Source organism: Podarcis melisellensis (genome assembly GCF_964234715.1).
Source record: "Podarcis melisellensis genome assembly, chromosome: 2".
NCBI classification, from domain to species: Eukaryota; Metazoa; Chordata; class Lepidosauria; order Squamata; family Lacertidae; genus Podarcis; species Podarcis melisellensis.
The window spans coordinates 63,330,076-63,342,433 of NC_138529.1; the positions used below are offsets into that span (position 1 = coordinate 63,330,076).

Here is a 12,358-nt window from a genome sequence, read left to right on the forward strand (position 1 = left end):
ACATATGTCATCAGGTGTGGGGCAGGTACAGACACAGCTGGATTGGCAGCTGATCCCTTCAGAAAGCAAGGTTGAAGTCACTGCCCAACGTGTACTTGGGTAAGTCCTACTGATCTCGGTTGGCCTTACATCTGAGCAGAAATGTGCAGGATTGTACTGGACATCAGTCAAAGCCAAGCATAGAATCCTAGTCTTTAGCTCAAACAACGAAGTCTCATGAAATTGTTCTTTTAATTACAAAGCACCTGATCCTAGCTTGCTGACATATTCCCACAATATTTTCATTTGAACTGATACTAGTGAAAGCCCATTCAAACTGCAGCTTGAAATTAAATTCTGTTAAATAAGCTTTAATTTGTGGGTTCCTCTTTTGGAAAAAGGAGCATGAGTCTCCAAGTTTCCTAATTGGAGCCCTAATAGGGAGGACATATCTTTTTTCTGTTTTCTAGTACACATCTGCTCTTACGTATGATGGAGTTCGAGTAATGGCAGAAGCTTTTCAGAGTCTCAGGAAACAGCGGATTGACATCTCTCGCCGTGGGAATGCGGGGGACTGCCTAGCAAATCCAGCTGTCCCTTGGGGACAAGGGATTGACATCCAGAGAGCTCTGCAACAGGTCAGAAAGCCAACTGTGGTGCAGAATCTGTTATTTTTCAGTGAGAAGTCTTTCAAATATGCAAAAAACATCCAGTTGTCCCTTTACTTCCTTAACATTGGCATGATACAATCAGTATTTTATGGAATGCAGACTGGATGCATCCTGTTGAATCATTAACAGCCATGAACACTGAAAATTTACAGTCAGATTGAAGATCCAAAGTTGAGTGGTAAACTTTGACCTGCCAATTTAGGAAAATAAAACTTGAAAAAGAAAAGACCACTAAAGACATTTGGAGAGAAATGCATTTCTGTGGAGGTCTTGTTCATAAGCTCACCAAACTTTATTTCCAGTCCTCCAGAAATCTTTAATGAGCATAGGTAGCTATGATCTCCATTTTTATACATCAGTAGGCACTGGCTGTGTCAAATGTGCAGGAATAGCATGTAGTGGAATAATTCCTGGATTATACAATTTCACACTGCTGCGGGTGGATGACATGTTTGAATGTTCTCTGTAAATGAAATGTATCAGAGATAAGGCTAAGTATGTCCCCTTCTCCCTTGACTCAGGGGTGAAGGAAGGGGGTTCGGTGGGGCCAGGCCGTCCTGGTTGTCACCACTGAGGGGGTGACAAAATGCTGGGCAGCACTCACCACAGGGCCTGCAGTGCTCCCAAGCCATGTGTCTCTCCTGGGAGTGACGCAGTGGCTTTGGCGCTCACAGGCTCCACGTTGCCCCAAACGGTCCGTCTGCCGCCTCCGCCTCAGCTGTAGGATGGCTGAGTGGGAGGAGGCAGGCAGACTCCTTGGAGGCCCTGAGGAGTGTCCTGCCCCAGCTCACCTCCCACAGGTGGCCGGCCCTGCCCCTGGGCACCCATGCGCACTACCCCAGGTGCCCAATCGGCTTACTTCCTTGACTTGCTAGGTTTTCCATTGTTTTACTGGATAGGAGAGACTCTGCTGAAGCAGAGTAGCTTTCACTTTTCTTCTACTACACAGTGATTTATTATCTGTGTTAACATCATTGTGCATCACTATATAATTCTGCATATCCATGATGCATGGAATCAATAGAGACTGAGTACCTGCTTGTTTCTGTGTGGTCCGTGTGCGATCTAAATCTATAGCACAGCTTTTGCTCTTGAAAAGTGCTTCCTAAAAACTGGTTTTGTTCTGAAAATAAAAGTGCATTGCAGGTTGATTCTGTATTATCCTGAAATGTGTCCATTGGAAAACAGATGTGGGTAGTCCTGGCATTGGGGGATGTATCCACACCTGCCCAATATTATGGGTGGGTCTTCACCAAGACCTCAATCATCACTTCTTTCTTCATTCACCTGGGGCAGAAGCAGGGAGGAAAAGGTGTAGATTACCTAATCAAGCAAGTGGTGGGGTCAAATGCATGTAAATAACCACACTATTCTTCTAGACAAGATGTATAATCAATTGACATTGAAGACAGCATGTTGAATATGAGCATAAATTATTCTGGATTGAGAATGGCTACATTTTTGTGCTAGGAATGAATTAGTGTGTACACAGCCCTACTGTATCTTTCACTGATGGAATTCTAACCCATTGTACATAACTAGCTGAGCTTGCAGAACCAATCAAATCATGATAGTTTTGTTATCTGGATCACCTTGTCAGGTAGTAAGGAGAATTCTACTAAGACACCAGGTGGAAATGTATAGGAACGTTTCTCCATATCCTCTCTTTGCAATGCAGTTAGGACTGCGAAGCAACCTTGTCAGCTTAGATATTACCATATCCAGATTTGGTATACAAAGATCTTGATACACTCATATGCGGGTTTGATCTGATGTTAAAGATTTGGCTGGAGGAAAAATACCTAAAGTCCATAACAAACTTTATCTTTTAACAGATTCCTGTATTTTTTTTAAGGTGCGCTTTGAAGGACTGACTGGTAACGTCCAGTTTAATGAGAAAGGACATCGGACCAATTACACCCTTCATGTGATTGAAATGAAACATGATGGGATCAGAAAGGTAACAGGCTACTTTGTCTTTGAAAACAGAAGAGAGTAATCTTCAAACTGCAACTTGTTTTTAAGAACATTTCTTCTCGAAAGTTAGCTTCTGTTGCGAGAAATATATACGAGTAAATTTTGTCTGGATGAATCTGTCTGCTTATGAGCTGTGTCACTTCTCCATGTTTTTTAGCCACAATTCCATTCTGTTTCATTTCCACATTAATCAAACTGTGATTCATTTTTTATCCTATCAAACTACATAACTTAAATGCTTATTTTCATAAATATTGTAATCTGAATTTTCTCCAGAAGCAACGGGCCACGATTCTAGCTTTTTGGCAGTGGTGTTGCTGCTGCTTACTAGGAGGGAGAGGGGCAAGATCACAGAAAGGCTGGGACTGTGGGCACACGGGCAGAGCCAATCCGGTGCTCTTCCCAGGGCAGCCACACAGCCTTGACCTCCCTGCTGCCTCACCCTTCTTCCTTCCAGTAATCATAACCATAATTTATTATTTATACCCTGCCCATCTGGCTGGGTTTCCCCAGCCACTCTGGGCGGCTCCCAACAGAACATTAAAAACACAATAAAACATCAAACATTAAAAACCTCCCAAAAACAGGGCTGCCGTCAGATGTCTTCTAAAAGTCAGATAGTTGTTTATTTCTTTGACATCTGATGGGAGAGCGTTCCACAGGGCAGGCGCCACCACTGAGAAGGCCCTCTGCCCGGTTCCCTGTAATCTCCCTTCTCACAGTGAGGGAACCGCCAGAAGGCCCTCAGAGTTGGACCTCAGTGTCCGGGCTGAATGATGGGGCTTCAGTGACACAGCTACCAAGAACCTAACATTGCCACTTTGCCTCACTGGGAAAGCTGCTTCTAATTTTCCCTCAAAAGGATTTTATTACATTTAAACTGCTGAGAATTCTGAGGCAAAATTCAGAGAACTGTGGTAGATAGCTTTGTTCCATTCCATACCGTAGTCTGAGAGGTGAAGATTTTGTGTAGGAGTTTGCAAGGCATTTTTTCCCCCTGTTGGGAAAGTATGCATCAATTCAATTTTAAAGTACCACAGGCTTAGGAGAGTGAATTACACCAGAGGAATCTAATCTTACATTAATTATTTCACCACCACATGCCTGTGTTGAAGCAGGAAAGGCAGGGCCCCCTCAGAACTAGGAATAAATTGAAAAGGCCCATATATGTTTCCATCAACATAATAACACCATTATATGTGCTCTTTGTAAAATATGTCATGATTTTGCTGCCATGCCTTTAAAGTGTCAGGGACAACAGGAAACTCAGGAGAGTGATTTATTTCTCACCATGCTTTAGAGTGGGTATTCTCACTAGTATTACATTCCAGGCATTTTGGAAACTATCTTTATGTCAAAGATATGCCATGATCTCTTTGTCATCATTAGATTGGCTATTGGAATGAAGATGAAAAACTTGTCCCAACAGCCGTAGATCAACAAGGAGCAAATGAAACCACAACTCTACAGGATAGGGTCTACATTGTTACAACTATTCTAGTAAGTATTTCAGCATCCTTATGTCTACAGTGGGAGTGGAAAGGGGGGGAGATAAAGACAGACGAATGAGAGCAGTGAATGTGTCTTTGAGAAGGTGGGTGAATAACATGGAAAGGTAATCTTAGTCGTTGAATCACTTGATAACCAGGTCAAAAGATGAAATCTATGAGTAAATATGGCTATAAACATTTCCAAGCTTTTGAGGTGGGGAGGGGGAAAGTTAATTACTGCAAAAAAAAAAAAAATAGATCAAGGTGCACCATTATTTATTACAGCAAACTATTCCCATGGGAATAATTATTCATTCATTTATTTGTTTGCTTGCTTGTTTGAAATGTTCTTAGGCTATCTTTAAGGATGGCACCCTCTCAAAGCAGCTTGCTGAATAAAATAATGTGTACCCTCCCAAACAAAAACAACCACGGTTAACTTAGGTTCCTTACTTTCAGTGAGTCTACTCTGAGTCGGACTTAATTGGACACAACCTATCTAATATGAACTACCATTGTGCTCTAGCATTGCAAAATATCAGTGGGAAGAGCTGGAATCTATCCAAATCTTGTAACGAATTTTTAAGCTCTTGAACAGATTTCAGTATCAGCATGAGGATACTGTAATCTGTAGAGAAATGCAAACAGTGTAGAATGTTCTGTCCTCATTGGCCATGATTATGGAAATTGCTGCCCAATGCTTTCTAGGATCCTGTGGTCCGCGTGTTGCATTTGCCCATGTCTCAGATGTACAGCGATTCATCTTGAGTTAGCCAAACATTCATAATTTGCATTCTCTTTCCAATATGCATCATGGTTAGGACTGGTTTTACAGTTGGCATGGCTAAGCTGCTATTTCCTCTGTCATTATTGGTGCCTTCTGCTATGATGTGTCTCAAAACTTTAAAGGGCATTGCTTCATTAGCTGGGATATTTGTTCTATGTATTGGGAACGCTGCAAGGAATGCTGAATGGTCAGGCAGCTAAAGCACCATCCTCATGTGTTGGGAGTAGCAGCTGCCAAGCATCTGAAAGGAAGAAGCCATGGACAGGGCTTTGACCTATAAAGTACTGGTTTTGACCAGTAAAGCCCTGCATGCTTCAGAACCACAATAGTTAAAGGACTGCCTTTCTCCATAAAAACCTACCCAGACCTGAAATCAGCATTTGTGACCCCTCCAAGAGATGTCCAAAGGGTATTAACCAGCAAATGGGCCTTTTCTGTAGTAGTTCCTTGATTATGAAATGCCAAGGAAGCTCGCCTGGTGCCAACATTTTTATTTTTCCAGGCATTTGGATGCTACAAGTGGTCTGGCTTTTAGGAGCTGTTTCTGCTAGGTCTTCTTGCATGGGGTGTGTCTGGATATTGTGTGTTTCAAATAATTTTAGGTGGACACTTTAATATGTCTTTATTGTTTTTCTCAATATCTAATTACACATATTTGCATTTCACTTTTTTTCTAAATTACTGTGGGACTCCTTTCACTTGACTGAAACAGTAGGTACACGAAATAGGTACTTGAAACAATAGATAAACGAAACTCAAAACTAAAGATGAGCTACACCCACATCAGAGTCCTCCCAGAGATAGATAGGAAACTGATCCTTTCATTACCTAGCCACAGGATGTCCTTATTCTTTTCCTGACTTTCTGCCAGGAAGCAGTGCATCATAGATAAGGGCAGGAGATCCTGGATGGCTGTGTGAATCTATAGTTCTGTGGAGGATATCAAGCTATCCTTGAACTCATTGGTTATTTGAACTGAATTATAGAATTTGAGGGAATTGAATGTTTTCCTTGCTTTCCTTTTATGGAGTTTACGGTGGGAACACTACAAACTCTTTTCTTTCATAATTCACCTGTAAAGTATTATAGCTAGCCTCTTTCCCACATGACGTTAGCATGATATGCATCCAGAAGGTTAAACGTGGCTCTGTAAACTGTTCTGTTTCTACCAGGAAGCCCCCTATGTGATGGAAAAGAAGACCAATGAGCCATTGCAAGGAAATTTGAGGTACGAAGGTTATTGCGTAGAGTTAGCTGCTGAGATCGCAAAACATGTTGGCTACAACTACAGCTTGCAGGTTGTCGCTGATCGGAAGTATGGAGCACGAGATCCTGAGACTAAAATGTGGAATGGCATGGTCGGAGAGCTAGTATATGGAGTAAGTTTCTCTCACTCTCATCCTGTGGCTTAAAAACTGTAACAGCTAATGAAACAAGGACATCCCCAAGTGTATCATTACATGAACACTGGAAATTTCAGATGATTTTGCATCAAGTCACTACCCATTTGTGTTCAGCTCCTGCATGGCTGATCATTATTCACCAATCACAGCAAGACAAATATTAAAATCTGTGCGAGTCAATGTGGTGTATCATTAATGATCCTGTGCAGTTGGCAAATAGCCACCTAAGTAGAACTATTTTCAGTCAACCGAAATTATTTGTGTCAACTATTTTTTAATAGCGAAGTATATCCTGATGAAAATAAATGGTCAGGCACAGTGCCAGCAGGAAAGTCTCCTCTTTTGCTTTTGTAGTTAAGGCTTGTTACTATCATGTCATTTCTGAATGGCAACTTAATAGTAAGGAATTAAGGAATGGATATGTCACAGGTAATAGATTGCAGCATCACTTGTGGAATCCTACCCATCAGTTGAAAGGTTTGTTAGGAAGGAAAAATACTAGTATTTCCATTCTACAACACTTATTTAACATTCAGTTGTAAGGAAACCACTAAGCAGTTTCATACAAAATATGAAATATTAAAATTATTGAACAAAAAACTTAACAAGAAGTATTTTAAAATATTCAGAATGAATAGTTGCTAAAAAGAAATAAAACACCTGTAACTTTTGCATGTCTGAATGGCCTTTCCTGAACAAATATGTTTCAATCTGGTTCCAAAAAGTGTTCAGCAAAGGCGCCTGCCTGATGTCAATAGGCAAGGAGTTCCAAAGTGTGGCTGCTACTATAGCAAAAGATTTCTTACAAGTATGGAACAAGTATTATATGGCACCTGTAGCATTGCTAGTTCTGCAGATTGAAGTAGTCAAGTGAGCGTACATGGGGAAGGCAATCCTGCAACCACACTGTTAACTAACAGCAGCACGTTGAACTTGGCCCAGTAGCAAATGGACAACCAATGCAGGTCTCAGAGCAGAGTTATAAGCTGATAGGGCCTCACTCCTTTCATCAACCCTGCTGCAGCATTCAGCAGCTTCTTGCTCAAGCATAAGGGAAGCCCCACATTAGTTATCAATAATGATTAATAATAGGAAAGAAAATAGTACCAATCCACACTGGGATTATTTTTATTTAAAACATTACAGTAAGACAGGGTGGGCCAACATGAGGCTTTGCAAATGATGTTGGACTACAACTCACATCATCCCTGATCATGCTGTGTTTTGGCCGATGGAAGCCCAGTAACGTCTGGAGAGAACCATGCTGGTTAGCCTGGCACAGAGATAAATGTCAACCCATCAAAAGAATCTGATAAAGAAACAAGGCAAACTGAGGTTTCTGTACAAAATATAACCCACACTTTCAAGCTTTTTCCAAACTGGCTTTAAAGAAAAATTCATTGTGCCTGAAAATCAATTTTCACAGAAGAAAACCAATACAACCCTGATACATATAAACGGAAAGTGAAAATATTATTTAATGCAAAACAAAAAAACAACAATTTGGTAACAAAATCTTGAAACATTGGTGCATTGCGGATCTTCAGAACATTGGTCTCACTTTAATCTCTTTTTAATTTTCAGAAAGCTGATGTGGCTGTTGCACCACTGACCATCACTCTAGTGCGAGAGGAAGTTATAGACTTTTCCAAGCCATTTATGAGCCTGGGCATATCTATCATGATTAAAAAACCACAAAAGTCCAAGCCTGGAGTCTTTTCCTTTCTGGATCCCTTAGCTTATGAGATTTGGATGTGTATAGTTTTTGCCTACATTGGAGTAAGCGTTGTCCTCTTTCTGGTCAGTCGCTTCAGTCCATATGAATGGCATAACGAGGAGGTTGAGGAAGGCCGGGACCAGCCAGCCAATGACCAAACGAATGAATTTGGAATATTTAACAGTCTCTGGTTTTCCCTGGGAGCTTTTATGCAACAAGGATGTGACATATCTCCAAGGTTAGTAATTTTCTCTGAATATGCAGTCTTTGAGATAGCGGTGTGTGTGTGTGTGTCCGAAATCACGTGGAACGGGACATTTGTTTCAGAACTTTCACCTCCAGAATAATGTCAGAAGCCAAGAGATGTGTGATTAAGTTGAAGCAGGGTACTTGCTTCCTTAAAAATGAAGAATACGATTCTTGAATTGGTTGCACCTCCCACTTGCTCCACTAAGCAAACTAGAAACACATCCTTGCAGGGTGTGTTCCTTTCTGCCTAGTGTGGTGTAGTGGTTAAGAGCGGTAGTCTTGTAATCTGGGGAACCGGGTTCGCGTCCCTGCTCCTCCACATGCAGCTGCTGGGTGACCTTGGGCTAGTCACACTTCTTTGAAGTCTCTCAGCCCCACTCACCTCAGAGAGTGTTTGTTGTGGGGGAGGAAGAGAAAGGAGAATGTTAGCCGCTTTGAGACTCCTGAAGGGGAGTGAAAGGCGGCTTATCAAATCCAAACTCTTCTTCTTCTTCTTCTTCCCATATCCAGGCCTTTGATGAAGCCCTGTCAGCCATCTAGCCATCTTTAGGCAGTTGGTGGCAACCCATAGCTTTGAGCATTTATTGTGTTTCCTTTCTTCCTCATATGATAATCCTGTTGTGAGAGAGGGGGCTTGAAATAGAAAGAGCTTTGGAATTCCAGCTGCTACATTTCCCAACCACGTAGAGGTTTCGAGCTCAGCCCATTCAGAGGAGTTGGTGGTGGGCGGGTGACAGAAATGGAGAGGGGAAATGGCTGCCAGAAAATGGAAAGAGGAACTCCAGAGGGCTGAGGCTTAAGAATAAAGTTGCCACCTGCCCGAAGAAAAACAGGATCACCCTAGTTTGGGACAAAAATTGTCCCCTGTCTCATTTAGACTTCAAACAGGACACATGTTTTTCCTGTACTTGAGCTTGACCAGCCCAAAATGGCAGTTGTGTCACTGTTGGTGTGGCTGACGAGGAGCTTGGCCTGGCATGAGTGACAACAGAGAAGAGGGGGAAAGAGCAGCCTCCTCTCCAACCTTTGCCCTCTCTTCCTTTCTTTCTCACTGGTACTCCTCATCAGCCACCACCCTCCAGTCTAGCATGGTGCAGGTCTGCCACTGCTTAGCTCCCTCTTCCACCCCAACCTGACCTCTCCCCCTCCACACTTGATTCCCTTCCAATGCAAGCATGGACAAGAGGATAGCGCCCATGGGAGCCAGATGTCTATCCCTTGCCCCTGCCCATCTACATGAGTCAAGGGGAAGAGCAGGGCTGCAGTGGTGAGGAAGTCAGAAGGCTGAATGGGGCGAACCCCTCCCCACCCCTGCCTGTCCTTTATTTTGCCTGACCCTATCCTGTATTTTGTCTGATCAAAGATGACAACCCTACTTCAGAAGCAAGGATCCACCGCAGTGGTGGGTCTGCTACCTCAGTTTCCCTGGCTCGGGCATTTTGGTGCAGAAGTTGATGGAGGGTGTATTGAACTGGAGACTAAACCATTTAAAAATCCTGATTCAAATGGCAGTTTTAATAAAGACATTTATTTTGGGTCAGTGCCATTTTGCTTCCCACTGCAACATTTCTTCATTTTTCCTTTTTGCTGTTGTTGATTCGTTTATAGTGTGTGTGGCAACAATGGGCAAATTCTACTTTCTGATTTCTAGGTATACTTGAAAATGCCTAAGAGAAAAGAGCATGATATTACTTATGTGGAATATAAACATGCATTCTCCGTGCTTAATTCATAAGGCTGTCCAAGATGGGAATTTAGAGTGACACCGACAGATTCTCATTGTGTTTCGCTCCTTCAAGCACTACTTTTGAGTGTTGTGGGTGGTGGAAGTCTTGTAAAAAATTAAGTAGTTGAACTGGTTAAAGAAGTCTCTCTGAAAGCAAGTACACTCTGCATAAATAAAACATATGTAGGCAATTTATTCATCTACTGCTGCTACTTTGCAGGCCAGGTGAAGACTGTAAATTTAAAGAGATCAGGAGAAAAAGAATCCGTGACAGTTGGTGCCTGTCTCACACACAATCCCATATGCTAGCATCTATATGCTGTCTGAGCATATTATACAATTACCCCAAGTGGATCATTAGTGGTTGGTTTCAGTTTCTTCCAGCTTGCCATGGAATTCCAGAAATAAATGTGGAATTTGGGTTATGGCTAGGCACAATTAATTGTGGAAAGTGGGTTCAGTAGGGTGGCTGTGTCTCCTGCTTTGCAGAGGACAGTCCTCTATTTGAGGGTTGCTTGGAAGAACCCTCTTTCCCCTGAGCACAGACACACATGCAGGCTCTGCAGAGTTTTACAGAGTTCCACCCCCAAATTTGGTAGAATAGTTTATGCCATTGTATAGCTGAACACCTGTATTCAAATACTTTCTCATGAAATACTTTCTCATGATCCTCATGAAATCAAATGAGCATTCGTTGATGCTTTTCCCCCATCATGGACTATTTAAAGGGGAGGTAGCCAAGAAAGTCCTCTCCAGATATTGTTGCATTCCACATTTCATCAGCCCCAGCTAGCATGGCCAATTGTTAGGACAACAGGAGCTGTAGTCCAACAACATCTGGAAAGAACTATGGTGACTATTCCTGGAATACATCAGCCCGAGACCTATTTGCTCAGTGTGACTGGGCAAACTATACTTCTAGTATGAGGGAAAGATGGAACAGTAGAAGATGAGACCAAAAGATGACATTACATCAACACATTTCATTATTGGTTCACAACCAGTAGCAAACCTCTGTTGATATGCCCTGGTTCTGAGCTGTTTGTTTTCTGCTAGACAAATTACTCATGAGAGACCAGGCAGTAGAGAAACAAAGACCTTGGAGACAATTGGGCAGCTGTAACATTTCTGATACTAATGGGTTTTAAAAGGTCATTGCCTGATTACTCATTCTGATATATCTAATATCTTGAGCACATTAAAGTTCTTGTTAGGATGGAGCACCAGCAAAGAGAGACAGGAAAGCTTTTACCACCCTCTCTTATCTTAGCCACATGTGTTGAGATTAGATTATTACAACTGATAGAGCAAAATGAACTTAGTTTCGATCAGCATGTCATAGCTAACACTTTATGAAGTCATGATGGAACAATTTGAAGATACTTGCATGATCTGCACTTCAACACTGGGGTGTGACAAATGGGCATGATGTTCTTCAAATTGGTGCACTCATTTATTTAAGCACTTTGATTAAACCTGAGGGCAATTTTGAATCAAAGGGAACAAATTGTAATTGGTGAGACTGAGACTGAAGGGCAGCCTTGTTTATTTTATTAAAGTAATATTGGTCCAGGTATATTACTGGATTAGTGAATATATTAGTGAATTGAAATGAAAATGTTAAAAATGGCCTTTCTGTTCAAATGAGTAGCTTTGTTTATTAAATGTAAATTTATCTCACACCTCCATCATCTTCCAAACAGCACCCAGATTGAAATTTTGCTGGTATACAACTTTAATTACATTTATTAACTAATTGTCTGATGACCAGATTGAGGTTTGCTGGTATGCACATTTAATTGATTGAGTGAAACCTAATGATTAATCAACTAAAAATTTAATCAGTGAACAGCTTTAATTCAAAAATCTAAAATAATGAAAATCAACACAGTAGGTCCAGTTCACACATCTCCATTTCACTTAACCCCAGGCCATAAGAATATATACATCCCAAATAGAATTGCTCAGTTGTAACAGTTCCTAAAATAGTTGCCTTTAGAGTACATGTCCAAAGACAAGGGTCAGTATAAATTCAAACACATTCACCTTGCATGAACCCTAGCATCAAAGACTAATTCATTGTGGGTATTTGATAAAGTATGTTGATGTAAGACAGCCTCTACTATCTATACATTTGAAGGATGTGATGCAGTGCATAATTCAGATCCTGGCCTCCCAGATCTTAGTGTGGCACTCTAACCACTGCACTAGACTGGCCCACATTTGTCCCCTCTTCAATGTGTGAATTAGCCATCAAACACCATAGGTTCTGCTATCACACCACAACAATTCAGTCACAGCAGAGTTTAATGGAGGCAGTTCATATATCCATCTGGGGGCCATTGAACTGGTTCCCCTC

General features: G+C 41.6%; 1 protein-coding gene across 7 annotated transcripts in view; it reads left to right on the plus strand.

The window, feature by feature from the left end:
* GRIA1 (glutamate ionotropic receptor AMPA type subunit 1) overlaps positions 1-12,358 on the plus strand; it is a 205,297-nt gene that overhangs the window by 149,146 nt on the left and 43,793 nt on the right. For all 7 annotated transcript variants that reach the window (XR_014165767.1, XM_081901018.1, XM_081901017.1 and 4 more), the window contains exons 7-11: positions 450-617; positions 2,506-2,610; positions 4,017-4,127; positions 6,077-6,283; positions 7,892-8,262. Coding sequence is in view for 6 of the 7 variants with exons in the window: in XM_081901018.1 (XP_081757144.1) it covers positions 450-617; positions 2,506-2,610; positions 4,017-4,127; positions 6,077-6,283; positions 7,892-8,262 (962 nt within the window). In the remaining variant the exon portion in view is untranslated. The remainder of the gene's footprint in view (positions 1-449; positions 618-2,505; positions 2,611-4,016; positions 4,128-6,076; positions 6,284-7,891; positions 8,263-12,358) is intronic.